The following is a 14954-nucleotide window of genomic DNA, read 5'->3' on the forward strand; positions in this document are numbered from 1 at the left end:
CTCTTCCCCTTCCCCTTCCCCTTCCCCTTCCCCTTCCTTTTCTCCTTTCCCCACTTTCTGTCTTGTCTAGGTTTGTTTGTTTGGGTTTGCTTGTTGGTTTGTTTTGAGACAGGGTCTCATGTAGCTCAGGCTTTCTTGGAACCCCTTTTTTAGCCAAGGATAACTTTAAACTTTGGATCCTTCTGCTTCCACTTGGGAATGCTAGGCTTAGAGGCGAGTACCATGCCGGGTTCTCTGTAGTTCTGGGTGTTGAACAAGGGCCTTTCTTTGCTCATGCTAGGCAGACACTGTCAGCCGGGCCATATCGTGCAGCCATGAACTTTTAAATGTTGCCTCTGTATTCAATTGTGTCTGTATCTGTTTCTTATTATTTATGAGTAAGAAAGTCCTCTTGTTTTCATTTTGGTGGAAAATAGGAGATCATTTAAAAATAAAGGTTTAATATTGCCTTCTTAAAGTTTTGAACTCTTAGTCTCCATTTGAAAAGTGAAGCAGGTGCCGGGCGTGGTGGTGCACGCCTTTGAATCCCGGCACTTGGGAGGCAGAGGCAGGCGGATTTCTGAGTTCGAGGCCAGCCTGGTCTACAGAGTGAGTTCTAGGACAGCTAGGGCTACACAGAGAAACCCTGTCTCTACCCCCCCCCCCAAAAAAAAAAGAAAAGTGAAGAAAAGTGAAGCAGGACCATCTAAAAAGCACTTTATTTTTTTCCCTAAACATACCAAACTCAATAATATCTACTTACCCACTCTACCCCTAAATATTTTAGGAAACATAGCATATCTTTAGATTTTCTTTTATTTGCTTTAACTTGGTTTGTTTTCATATTTAATTTAAAAAAATTATCAATGATATACAAATGGTGTACCTCCCTACCTTTGTTGAAGCCAGTGTGCCAGGTTTCATGTAGTTAATTACATAAACTAGTTCATGTGGAAATTGAATGTGTGTATTTCTTCTTGGTCTCAGAGCCTTCAGGCCCTTAAATTGTTACCTAATCATCTTCCTGTATAGCTGCACGGTAATATTCACTACCATGGTATTTAAAATTAGGTATATTGATCTTTACATTCCATAGGACTCCCCGCCCCCGTGCCTGGGTGTGGGTGAAGCTGAGTGGGCATGAAGGGAGCCAGTGATTGTCTTTGCTAATTTTCCATGATTGCTTATCCAGTTTATTTTTTGAGAAGGTCTCTATCTAAACCCGAAGCTCACTGATTGGGTAGACTGGCAGTCCAGCAGGCCCCAGGATCTGCCTGTCTCCACCTTCTCAGTTCTGGGATTATAGGCATGTGCTGCCACATCTGTCATTGTACATGGATGTTGAGGCTCTAACTGTAGGTGCTGACCTATCTTCTTAGCCCCAGGACTATTTCCTATAGTAAATACAATTACATTCACATGGCAGTTTTGTGTGTGTGTGTGTGTGTGTGTGTGTGATCGAAATTTACGTCTTATTGAGAGAGATTAAAAAAGATTGATTTTTTTTTTCTCCTCTAGACCTTAGTTATAGAATTTAGGGTAATGCTAATGCATAAGAATTACCTTAAAGTTACTCTAGCTCTGTCCCATCCCCTACTTTGATTTGTGCCTCATGTATTTTTATAGTTAATCTTTTAATTAATTGTCTGGATGTAACATAGCTATATTATATCCTATCTCAATGAACAGGAGAATATTGAAGGTCACTCACACATAACTGTTGCTGTTCTCTGAAGTATTTATGACCTCGTGGTGTAGGTGCAGAAGAGCTTCTTTCAGACTCACTGGTCCATAGCCCTTACTTGGCATTGTCCTTAGAAGAGTGCCCAGTTGTTTGTTTTGTTGGCTCCGTCACAGTGATGACCCACTCACTCACTCACTAAGGAGATGTTTGGGGATGGGTACTGAGGGGTCAATGCTGGCACAGCGCTGACCTGCTTCAGCCTTTGTGTTGAGTGTTGCTGTTGTCTGAATCATCTAGCACCAGAAGCTGGTGGTTCTTTCTTTTGATATGGAGACTTGGTGTGTAGCCTAGGTTAGAAACGAGTCTCCAGCAGTACTGCAGCCTTAGTTTCTTAAATGCTAGGATTACACGTGTGGGTTACTGCCAGGGTCACATTTCACTCTTATCTGTAGATTTGACCTGTGTCTTGAGTTTAATTCTATACATGCCTAATTACTTGAGAAGTCACCAGCATACTGTTGTTTTGCTTCTTAAACTTTGCCATTCATTTTCTTATTCTTTAGAGTTTTAGTATTCTGTAAGTCTTAGTTATGTTACTTCATATATTTTAAGTAATAATCTTGTGCCGGATATGGTAGCTCAGACCTGTAATTCCAGCTCTCAGTAGCCTAAGGCAGGCAGAGCACCATGAATTCTAGTCTAGTTTCTAGTTACATGGTGAGTGCCAGGCTAACCTGGGCTACAGAGTGAGACCTTACTACAAACAAACAACTAAACAACAATTCCCCCACCCCAAATACAAATACAAAACTAAAACCAACTCCAAAAATTTACAAGCTCAAAAGGATTCTCAAATACTAAGAGAATTTGCCACAGTTGGGTAGATTTAATTCTCTTATCTCTGTGAAGCTCAGATTGTTGCCTAATGGCAGGAGTGTTTTCCCCCTTTTCTTTTTGTGTAGCCTTGGTTGTCTTGGAACACACGCTGTATATAGGCTGGGCTCGAACTTACAGAGATCTGTCTGCCTCTGCCTCCCAAGTTCTGGGATTAAAGGGCATGCACCACCACTGCCCAGCTAGGAATTCTTTATGATTGTAGTTGTAGTACCCATTACTTTAATATCCTAAAACAATAAATAAAACCCTTTGGTAGAAGTGAGTTCTATGCACAAAAACCCTTACACTAGAAGTTGCACCTAGGGTAGAATGGTGGGGACAGCAGCAGAAGATGTGGACTGAGGTTTTGTAGGTGGCACTTGGTGGACTGAGGGACTCACTATGAGAACCTACATAGGAGCATCCTAGGTTTCTGACCCATATGAGAAACAAAGCTGAGTATCCACCAAGGGTCCCTACAGCAGTTCCTCATGCAGGTATGAAAAACCTTAAAGGGGGCTCTAAAGTGGCCCAAGTTGATGGTGGGATATTTGTTTCTTTTGCAGATTTCCTTGTGAAACCTTGTAGAAGAAAAAGTTCTCAGGACGATATTCATTTGGTAAGTTTGTTTTTCTTCTGCAATCTCTCTGCTGTTTTGAAGCAGGGAACATGTATTTATAGATTAGTTTTATGGCACTGTTTATCCCTGTCCATTTTCATTAAGACCCGGGCCAGATTACCTTTTCTTTATATACTTGTGGCATAATGCAATGTCCTTTATGCCTGAAAACATATAGGATAGTTGTGGTTTTGAGATGTAGCATTAACTCTTTTGTCTAAATATTTATCATTCTTGAGCTTTTACAGGTTGTGTGTGTGTGTGTGTGTGTGAGAGAGAGAGAGAGAGAGAGAGAGAGAGCGAGAGAGCGCGAGAGAGCGCATGTGCGCATAAACATATTGCAAAGACCAGAAGATAATGTTGGATTTTCAGGAGCTGGAGTTACAAGTGGTATAAGGTCTGCTGGAAACCAAACTCTGAATTCTCTAGAAAAGTAGTAAGCGTTTCTAACCACTGAGCCATCTGTCCAGCTACCATTCTGGAGCTTTTAAAACTGAAATTGGATTCTTATTTTTGCACTTTCATTATTTATATGAAAATCAAGATCTCATTACTAGAGGTAATAGTACAGGTGTGTGTGTGTGTGTGTGTGTGTATTTTGAAACAAGAGTGTGACCTGAGGCTTGCTGTGTAACAGATGGTGTCCATGAATTCTTTTTTTTTTTTGAGACAGGGTTTCTCTGTATAGCCCTGGCTGTCCTGGAACTCACTCTGTAGACCAGGCTGGCCTCGAACTCAGAAATCCGCCTGCCTCTGCCTTCTAAGTGCTAGGATTAAAGGTGTGCACCACCACCACCCGTCTATGAACTCTTGATCCTCCTGGGATTACAGACTTGTACCATCAGCATGTTTGGAGGACCAAACTCAGGGCTTCTTGCATGCTAGGAAAGCACTCTGCCAACTAAGCCCCATCCCCAGCTATTTATTTTATTTATTTTTAGAGATGGGATCTCAACTATGTAGTCATTGAATTCCCAGAGATCTGCCTGTCTCTGCTGAGATTAAATGTGTGTGCCACCACACCCCGCTTATTTTTTATTTGTGTATATTAAGCATACATAACAATGGACTTAAGACATTTTCAAACATGTATATATTTTGGGTATGTTTACCCCAGAGCCTTTTTGTCCTTTTTACTGTCTCACTAATTCTATGTCATGTCTTTCCTTTCCTTCATCTCTCTCCCTCTTTTTCCCCCTTCCTTCTTCCTTTCACAACCCACTGAGTTTATTTAGGGTTGCCTGAGTGAAATGTTATTTATGATCACCTTACTAGTGGCTGTACTACTGAAGAAAATGCCTCTCCCATCTCCAGCCCCATTACCTTTGTTTACATTGTCAGGAAAGGATGGGGCCTCTTGGCCCTGTGATTGGTACCTCTTGTCCTCTCCACATCCCACTCCTGACATACTGTTGACCAGCCTTGTGTTACTGAGAGTTTGAGAGTGCAATAGCCTGGCTGGGGAGATGGCTCAGAGGATAAAGGGTTTCTGTGCAAACATGAAGTCCAGAGGTTAGATCTACAGCACCTACATAAAAGCTGCTTTTCTCTAATTCTAGTGCTTCAGAGTCACAGACTGGTGCAAGCTGGCTAGCTAGAGAACAAAATCAGTGAACCCCCAGTTCAGCAGCAGATCCTGCCTTAGTAAATAAAGTGGTGAGTGACTTAGATACCCACTGTCAACCTTTGCCTTCCACCTTCATGTGTGTACATGCACCAACACGTGAGAATGCATGCATGCACACATACTTGAATACCACAAACAAAGGGAGAGAGGGGGACATAGGTGGGGGGGTGGGGGTGGAGAACAGCCATACAGTGTCTAGAAGAAAATGTTCCACAGCACTCTGCCTCTTCTTCCAGCTTATATTTGCCCCTCCCCCTTTGCATTATTTCCTGTGTTTTGGAGTTGGTGGTGCAGGTGTTTCATGTAGGGCTTAGCTTTCAACAGTTATTCAGACTTTTACCAGTTATGAGTTTATGCAATAACCTCTGCCCCCTGCAAAAATTAGCTTCCTGACCAGCAACAGCAGCACTGATCTATGGGGATAAACAGAAAGATTTAGAAGGTAATTTGATAGTTATGCCATGCTCACTTAACAAAAGCATAACAGTAGCTTCCCTCCTATAGTCTATGACCTCCCAAGCCATGGGATTTCCTCTAGGTTTACAGTACCAGACAAAAATTCTCTTCAGTGGGATGGTAAATTCAATCAGAAAGTTGTTACTCCTTTAACAGACTTACCATTATTGCTCTATGGGCATGCCTTGCCTGATCAGTTGGTAGTATAGCACACATGGTTCACAGCTGAATAAGACTGCTAATGACAGTTCTCCAGCATCTGGAGCACCTTCTGGCACTGTTCAGTTAAAAATTGATTTCCTTATGTACTGTGACCAAAGCTTGTGGTGTCATAAGGAATAGCGTTTTACTATGTAGTTCTAGTGGGCAACCAGTGTAGTAGCATACTGTTTGGGGAGCCCCATGGACCCTCCTGATTCATAGAGAGGTGGCACTGGGCCTTTTTGTTTTAGTGACCAATGAATTTTAGAAGCAGCTTGTGATTAGCTTTAAAAGTAAGCAGGTTTCCTTGTGGATTTTTAATATATATATATATATATATATATATATATATATTTTTTTTTTTTTTTCCCTAGGGTTTAAGTGACTCTACTCCAACACAATGTTCAGTTATCTGAGATAAACAGAATTTTAAGAATTCTGGCCTGATTTCTAGCCTGTCATGTCTTCAATCACCCTTACCCAACAACCTTGTCCAGTATCCATCCTAGGATCAAGTCCTTTAGCATGGTATCAACAAGCAAATCACTCATAGCTAGTCACCTGTTCCCTATGCACCTAGTGTAACCGCCCAGGAAGGATCCTAGCTTTCACATGATCTCCAGTGTATTCTTTTACTTCATTTGGTATGTACACTTCTTGTTCCCACTTTGCTTTAAAGCTTAAAGTGTACACATGCTAAAGGGCTTTTTTTGGGCACTGTCCTATGGAAGTCAGTCTGAACCTATAGGAGCATGTATTATCATATATGTGATTGAGTGGCAAACTATTGATCATAAAAAGATAATTATGCTGCTGAGAATACTAAATATATCACATGAAGCTGAGGCTCACAAAAATAATATGACTTATCCTTATAGTCATAACTTTAGAATAGGCCTGGCATTCCTAATCCCCAAACTCACAATCTTAAGTGTTCCAAAGTCTGGGAAACAACAACAACAACAACTACAACAACCCACCCTAAACTCCGAACCCTGACATTTTGGTGAATTTTTTGGTAAGGGATGCACCCACTTGAGCACAGCATAGTCAGGACTCAGGGCTCCTGCACACGGAGCTCCGTGACTGCTTTATAGCAGTACTTGTTGTTTCTTGAAGCTATTATCTGTACGTTTAGTCTGGTTAAATGAACCTTTTATATAATAGTTATTTTCAATTTCCTTTTAATAATGTTTTGTAGCTGCTGAGGTCGTTTGTTCCTATAGTTTGAGCACTGGGGAAGTTGAGGTAAAAAAGCTCTCTGCTAGTTCTGGGTTATAGTTTTGAGTTCCATGCCAGCCTGGGCTATAATATGAGACTATTTTAGAAAACCAAAACTAGGGGCTGGAGAGTTGACCCAGTGTTTAAGAACACTTGTTGCTCTTGCAGAGGGCATGAGTTTGAATCCCAGCACCCTCCTAGTGGCTCACAATTGTTTATAACTCTGGTTCCAGAGCATCTCGCACCCTCTTCTGATCTTAACAGCCATCAGGCATGCATTTGGTGCATTACATGCATACACGAAAAATGTTCACACACAAAAAATAATTAAGAAAAACAACAACAACAACAACAACAACAAAAAGCAAAACCAGAAAGGTCACCCAAAAACTTTATGTAGAAAAGTTTATTTTCCTAACCTGATGTGGAAATGTATACCTGTAATCCCATTACTCAGAAGGTTGAAGGTCACAAATTTAAGGCTAGTGTGGGTTAACACAGCAGAACCCTGTTTTAGAACCAACTAGACTAAACCAACCCCATCTAATTAGAAATGTAAAATAAATGTTCTAAAAGTATGAAAATGGGAGACTCTTTCTACTTCTTTTCCTTCTGAGTTAGGCTCTCAAGTGTCACAGACTGGTCTCTGACTTACTGAGGCTAAGGGTAGCCTTGACTTTCTAGTCTTTCTGTTCTACCTCCCAAGTGCTGGGTTGTAAGTATGCCTCACTTTACCCAGTTTTGGGGGGCCTGGGATTGAACCTCAGGTCCTTGTGCATACTAGATAAGCACTTTACCGTCTGAGCTGCATCTTCATTCATGGTCCGTATCCCACCCTTTCTAGAGGGATGGCCACTGTTAAGTAGCACTGTATCGTTTTTCTGTGTACCTACAAGTGTGCTTCATAGTAAATGTAGACATTGCTTATGTGTAATTTATCTTTTAAAAATAACAGAGCATTCACAATTTTTACCAAGTTGAGGCCTCATGTTTTTATCCATGCTTTCATGGGTCAGTATTTCTTTCATTTTTATTGTTGAAAAAGATTCCATTCTATATATGTTGTTTATCTTTTGTTTGCTACTCATTTGAGTTGTTTCCATTCTTTGAGTATTATGAGTAATGCTGCATGAATGTTTATTTACAAGTTTAAAAAAAATCTTTAAATTTAAGAATTAATCTTTCTGCATAGCCCTGAATGTCCTTGAACTCACTGTATATATAGATTAGCTTGGTCTCTGACATACAGATATCTACCTACTTCTTTGTCCTAAGTGCTGGGATTAATGGCCTATGCCTCTGTGCCTGGCCTAATTTTTAAATTTTTTTCAATTTCTGTTTTTCTTTTTTACTTTTGTTGTGGGTTCTTGTTGTATTGGTCTCCAACTCAAATGATAGTTGTGTATCTGGGACTATAGATGCATACCACTGAGCTCAGCATTTCAGTGTACAAGTTTGTGTAGACATATATGCTTTCTAGTCTGTTGGGTATGTGCCCATGAGTAATATTGGTGGGAAATGTGACCATATATCTCTTTTGGGAACAGCCAAACTGTTTTCATAAAGATGTACTCCTGAGGATTTCAGGTTCTTCATATTCCACCGACATTTTACACACAGGGAATATTTTAAAATGCATATGTATATGTATGTGTGCAGGTATACATGTGTGAGAATCTTCGCATATTCAGGAATGCCATCTATTCCTTGCTTGCTGCTGTCATTAGCCTGAAGCTCACCAGCTAGGCTAGACTGGCACATCAGTGAGTGCCAAGGATGCTCCTATTTGCCTCCAAAGCGCTTTGATTGCCGGTGTGTGCCACTCTGCCCAGCTGTTTATATGGGTGCTGGGCATCAGACTCCGGTCCTACGCTTTTTAAGTTGAGCACTTAATGACTGAGCCATCTCCTCAGCTCCTCTATCTATATTTTTGGCATTAATGTCTTGACACTGGAGTTACAGTTTAAGTTATCTAATAGTATGAAGATATATCAAATTTCTGTCTTATGTTGATTAAGATAGAACAGTTTGAGTTCTAAGTATATAAGCTCAGTCGTGGGAGACTTGCCTATTGTGTAATCAGACCTTGGGTTCAATTCACAACTGCATAAAACAACAAAAACAGTAGTTTAAGTGTGTGGACAAGTAATAGTCATCTGAAACAAACTTGGTTTCTCTGTGTTCTTTTCCCCCGTGGCTTATGGGGTGAGGAATCCACTTTTTATGGGTGTCCATCAGTCAGTGAGAAGTCCTTGTTTGTATTCGCTAAGGTAGAAAGCTTGAGGAGCTTTCTCTTGGTTAGTGGATTTTTTTATTTTTGATGCCTAGACCCTTCAAAGACTATGGGGAATCTGGCAACACTTGATTTGTGTCCCTCCTGGCTTGTAGGTCTAGTGTTTGTTGGATTTGTCATTTCCAGTGGATCTCATTGGCTTCCTTGCCCCTTTTCTCCCAGATTATCCTATTAAAGCCCAGCCCAGCAGAGACACTAGCCTGGGCCCCCTCCTTTGATATTCTCTCTCACGGACTTAATGCTGCTCTCACAGTGCCTAAGGTTGGGACTCCCACCAATGCCATCTTTTTGTTTTTGTTTTTTAAATCAAACTTCAGGAACCAAAAATACTGGGTGTGTCTAATGCTAATCTACACAGAGAAAGGCTTACTAAGGAGAGGTGACAGCACATTAGTGGACCATCTTTGCATTGCTTGTTGGGTGTTCTTTTGTTCTTAGAGACACAGGTGAACTATTTACATAATTTTTCAGTAAGCACAGGATATGAAATAATAAGATAATTGATTTATATTTTATCCAAGACAGTTTGTTTCCATAGATGGGAAGATCCACTTTCTAAGATAGGCTACACAGATATCCTGAAACAGTAGTAGAATACTGTGTTTGCTGATTTTAATTATTGCTTGTTTTATCTTTCTGCAAGGTTTGTAACAGATTGTCAACACAGGAATGTCAGTGTTTTCATGTTTCTTACAGAACTAGTTAAAGTTAGTAATGTTTTCACAAAGTTATTACTCAGTTTAGAACCAATGGTGAGAATTTAGTTGATACTCAACTTTTTCTGGACTGACTCCAGTCAATTTTCATGTGTGTATATGCAGTATAGTCATTTAAGGTATGGCCAATCAGGGGAAAAACTATTGCTAAATTTGCTTTTTTTTTTCCCCCTTCCTAAAGTAAAAGGCCTCAAGCAGAAGAGAAAGAAGAGCATTGTCATAGACTGAAGAAGGACACGGTCTCTCCTGACCTGGCCCGGTCATGGTAAGTACCAGAAATAAGGAAATTAGAGTCGAACTCTTGATAATAGTGAACACTTAACATCTCTTTCTGTTTTGTAAGAAATAATTTCATTTTTTCCTATTCCCTAATTTATCTCTATTTCCTTTGTCAGTTCCTCAGTGCCAGTCCAATATGAATAGAAGAGCTGCATATGCAGCATACTTTAATGGAGGAAGATTAAATTAAAATATGTGCTTCCTGGAGTCCAGGGCTTTCATTTCTTCCTTTACTAGGAAACTGGTTTGGGGGTATAATTCAGTGCTAAACATGCTGTCACATATGTGAGGCCCCAGGTTTACTTCTTCCCTTTCCCTAAAATAATTGTAGGAATCAAGGCATAGTGAAAGTGATTGTGTGTTTATTTGGTGTGTGTAGAGAATTGTTAGATGACCACTCACGTATTTTTTTCTTTGGTTGACAAAATTGCAAAACATTTATTGTAAAATATGTTACAAAATAAACGTACTATAGAATGGTACATTGAGCTAATTAACATACACGATCACATATAACACACATTCTATATGAATTTATTAGATGGAAGCAGTTCCCTTCCTTTCCTATTGTGTTTTCAAGACTCGATGACCCCATGGCAGATGAGGTAGCTGTGCACATCCTGCCATACATTTCACTTAAGGAAACAAGGGCATTTCAGTGGCATGTGGACAATAGGCAGGAAAGATGGACACAGCCAGCTACCTCTCAGTAGTCATAAGGACATAAGTAAAGCTTTGAGGACTAGAGAAGTTATTCTCTAGAACATTGTCTAGTGTCTGTGCGTGCGTGTGTGTTTTGTTTTGTTTTGTTTTGTTTTACCTAGGGTGTTTTGGCTGGTACACAAAGTGGTAATTGAAAATATTGTGCTATGAGCTGGCGAGATGGCTCAGCAAGTAAGAGCACTGACAGTTCTTCTGAAGGTCCTGAGTCCAAATCCCAGCAACCACATGGTGGCTCATAACCACCCGTAATAAGATCTGACGCCCTCTTCTGGTGCATCTGAAGACAGCTACAGTGTACTTGTGTATAATAATAAATAAATCTTTGGACCAGAGCGAGCAGGGACTGAGCGAGTGGAGTTGACCAGAGCAAGCAAGGCCGATCAGAGCGAGCAGAGGTCCTAAATTCAATTCCCAACAACCACACGAAGGCTCATAACCATCTGTATAGCTACAGTCCACTCATATACATAAAATAAATAAATACATCTTAAAAAAAGAAAAAGAAAATACCATGCAAATTTCAGGCTTCATTAGGGACCTGTGAAGAATGCTTTTCAAAATTAAAAACAAAGTAAAAAAGCACCCCCCCCAAGTTGTGTAGTTACATCATATTAAAAGAAGGAAAAAAGGTAATTCCTTCCTTCTTAAAGGTGGGCCAGTATTCTCAAAATTTGTGGACATCACAATTTTCTGATTTAATCTTGTACCAAAGCATGATGATGTTTTTAGGGTTTTTTTGGGGGGGGAGTGGGGGGAGTGGGGAGTGGATAGTATATGAGACAGGGTTTTTCTATATAGCTCTGGCTGTCCTACAACTTGCCCTGTAGACCAGGCTGGCCTGTCTCTGCCTCCTGATTGCTGAGATTAAAGGTGTGCCCCAAACCAACCAGCTACTATATATTTTTTTAATCTAAAGTATGTTTTTATTTGCCCATAGTTTTCAATAAGCTGAAAATGAAAATGTGCTTGCCTGGTATTGGCATGGTATATACACCAGTGCCCATGAGTGGCAGTGGGACACCAAAGCTGCACTGCTCTGCACTGAGTGCTTACCCTCTTTCTGGTACTGTTGAGGTCTCTGGTGCTCAGCACAGTCCTCTTGGGGTTCCTTCTGCCCCAAAGCTCTGGAGTAGGGTGAGTACACATTATATGTCTTAGTGTGTCTTAGTTACTGTTCTGTTGCTGGGAAGAGGCACCAAGACAAAGGCAGCTTATAAAAGAAAGCATTTAACTTGAGGATTTGCTAACACTTCCATAGGGTTAGTTCTTCATGACCATGGTGGAAACAGTGGCGGGTTGCAGGCATGGTGCTGGAATGGTAGTTGAGAACTACCCCCAGTGACACACCTGCTTCTTGTATTTTTTTTTAAAAAAATGTACCAGATATACTAATAGCCTCTTGGTGCTCAGAGTCTGGTACAGTCTGGTACCTGATACAGTTTGCATCAGTATGTCCTTAGATTAGGGATACCTTCATCAGTCAGACTTGTGTCCTTATTACAAATACCTCAGAGAAGTTAACTAAAAAGAAGTTGTCTTCTTTTGTTTTATTTTGTTTAACAGTGTTGGTCAGCTACCCCTGGCTTTTGGGTGTGTGATGAGGCAGTATAAGGTGGGAACATGTGATGGAAAAAGACCATTCGCCCAGTGGAGCCCAGGAAACAGAGAAGAGGGCCTGCCTCTCAGAGTTTCTTTCCTTTTTTTTTTTTTTTAAAGATTTATTTATTTATTATATGTAAGTACACTGTAGCTGACTTCAGACACTCCAGAAGAGGGCATCAGATATTGTTACAGATGGTTGTGAGCCACCATATGGTTGCTGGGATTTGAACTCCGGACCTTTGGAAGAGCAGTCGGTGCTCTTACCCGCTGAGCCATCTCACCAGCCACCCCCCCCCCCAGAGTTTCTAACTCCCTGCTGACAGTCCTTTGTGCTAGCACCAAACCCTTTAACATGTAGGCCTTTGGAGAACCCTTCTACAAACCATTGCAGTAGTAATATATCAGATGAAACACTTGGGGAGGTATTTTTTTCCTTAAACTTTTCTGCTTGTTTCAAAATGGTATTGGGTTATTTTTACAATTATATAAGTAGGCATGGTAGAAGAATCAAATATGGGTAGAAGTTTTTAAATTATTAAACATTGTGGGATTTTTCCAGGATGAAGAGATGCGGCATAGCCTTGAGTGCATCCAGGCCAATCAGATCTTTCCCAGGAAGCAGCTGATCCGGGAGGATGAGAATCTTCAGGTAAATTTAAACTGTGTAATATGTGTTTAGCCTTAGAGTAATGATGGAACAAAACTAGTGAATTGAAGTAATGCATAATAGACACAATCCTTAAACTGTATTTGGAAAACATTGTTCCTTTTTGCAAGTTATTTCTTAAAAGTTCATTGTTTGAGATGATCATTTATCTCATCATTCCTTAGAAAGTCTCTAACTTGGGTACATAAAGTATAAGCCATCCTTTAGATTTTTGCTTTAACTTGTGTAGCAGAGGGTTTTTGTCTGTTTGCTTACTGACAGTTTATTCACCAGGCTTATTTTTCAAGACTGTCTTTTTTTTTCTGCTCTGGAAGTCTGAAAGGTTTTTTTCTTCTGTTTTTCAGGTTCCTTTCCTTGAACTTCATGGAGAGAGCACAGAGTATGTGGGCCGTGCTGAGGATGCCATTATTGCCCTTTCTAACTACAGACTGCACATCAAGTTTAAGGAGTCTCTTGTTAATGTAAGTGATCGCAGCTCTTTTCCCTGTAAGATAGACAGAAAAATGAAGAGGTGAGAGTGTACACTCTTAGGTGTAGGAAGTGTTGTAGGCCGTGCTTTCCTCGCAGTTAACTTCACGCTCAAGGATATCAGGTTAATAAGAAATTCTTATGCTTATTTAAAACAATGTGTCTTATCTGCTGAGGTATCAATTCTAAGTTAGTAGTAACTAGTCTATACCAGGTACTGCTGTATCATTAAGCTTGATAGAGGTGTAAAGATTGTACAGGCCTTTTCCTAGCTCCTATACTATTTATTAGTTAGCAGCTGCTTCAGTTGAGGTCATTTACTGGGTCTTAATAATAGATGAAAATATTGTTCTTTGAGCTCACTACAGATTATCATACTGAATAAACTTACTCCAGTAGCTGTTTAAGCAGATAAGAATAGATGTTAGTACATTGCTTATTTGCATATTGGACTCTTAATCTAAGGAAAAGGGAAGTTTGAAATTGCCCTGTTTTTGTTATGAGGGTCTACTCAGTAGAACTGGTTCTTCCAATTCACCACTACCCTTAGGAGTCGGCAGTGAACCAACCCAGAAAGGCCCACAGTTCACAGATTGCTGCCCTGGGCAATGTTCTTCCTCTTACTCGCCAGTCTTGTGGCTTTCTGTATTTGAGTGTCGGTGCAGAGAAGTGTGTTTGTTGTGATGCTGTCAGAGCTCAGGCCTACATTCAGATTATGTTTATTTATGGGAATTCTTTGAAATCTGTTTCTTGCATTCATTCACCTTCCTAGAAGTTACCTATCAAGTTGCATTCTTTTTTTTTTTTTTTTTTTTTTCCGAGACAGGGTTTCTCTGTATAGCCCTGGCTGTCCTGGAACTCACTTTGTAGACCAGGTTAGCCTCGAACTCAGAAATCCACCTGCCTCTGCCTCCCGAGTGCTGGGATTAAAGGCGTGCGCCACCACCGCCCGGCTCAAGTTGCATTCTTTATGACAAGGTCAGTGGCTGTCATTTTTGAGTTGGCATTTAGTATTTGTTTATTTATCAAGGTTAACACATTTATGTTTCTAAGCATTTTGACCTAAATTATTTTACTCATCTACTAGATTTGGGTTATGTCTAAATTCTGTTCATTAGTATACACCGAAGTCATCAAGGAAAAAGGAAATATACTATGCTGACAGTGTTCTAGAGATCAAAAGCACCTTGGGGACGAAGAGGTTTATTTCATCTGGGTGTGGTTGAGCACTTCTTTAGTCCCAGCACTCAGGAGGCAGAGGGGAATCTCTTAGCTGGAGGACAGCCTGTCTACAGAGCAAGTTCCAGGACAGCCAGAGCTACACAGCGAAACCGTGTCTTGAAAAACCAACAAACGAAAGGTTATTTCATCTTAGAGTTTATAGTTGATCATTGAGGGAAGTCAAAGCAGGAACTGAAGTAGTACCCAGGAGTTGTACTGTCCACTATAGACTGTGTTTTCCCACATCAAACATTAATCAAGAATATGCCCACTGGCCAATCTAATGGAGATAATTTCTCAATTCAGGTCGTCCCCCCCCCCC

The 14954-nt window shown here is 40.4% G+C and overlaps 1 protein-coding gene across 5 annotated transcripts in view; it reads left to right on the forward strand.

Annotated features, from left to right (window-relative positions):
* The window catches only part of Mtmr3 (myotubularin related protein 3), a 110993-nt gene that overhangs the window by 50975 nt on the left and 45064 nt on the right, over window positions 1–14954 (forward strand). For 4 of the 5 annotated variants that reach the window (XM_029544968.1, XM_029544970.1, XM_029544971.1 and 1 more), the window contains exons 2-5: window positions 3106–3158; window positions 9854–9937; window positions 12836–12925; window positions 13288–13404. In XM_029544968.1, the coding sequence (XP_029400828.1) occupies window positions 9935–9937; window positions 12836–12925; window positions 13288–13404 (210 nt within the window). In that variant the 5' untranslated portion in view covers window positions 3106–3158; window positions 9854–9934. Of the gene's footprint in view, window positions 1–3105; window positions 3159–4717; window positions 4815–9853; window positions 9938–12835; window positions 12926–13287; window positions 13405–14954 lie in introns of all 5 variants that reach the window. The other variant, XM_029544969.1, reaches the window with a different exon arrangement.

Source organism: Mus pahari, chromosome 13, assembly GCF_900095145.1.
Source record: "Mus pahari chromosome 13, PAHARI_EIJ_v1.1, whole genome shotgun sequence".
In the NCBI taxonomy this organism is placed as follows: Eukaryota; Metazoa; Chordata; class Mammalia; order Rodentia; family Muridae; genus Mus; species Mus pahari.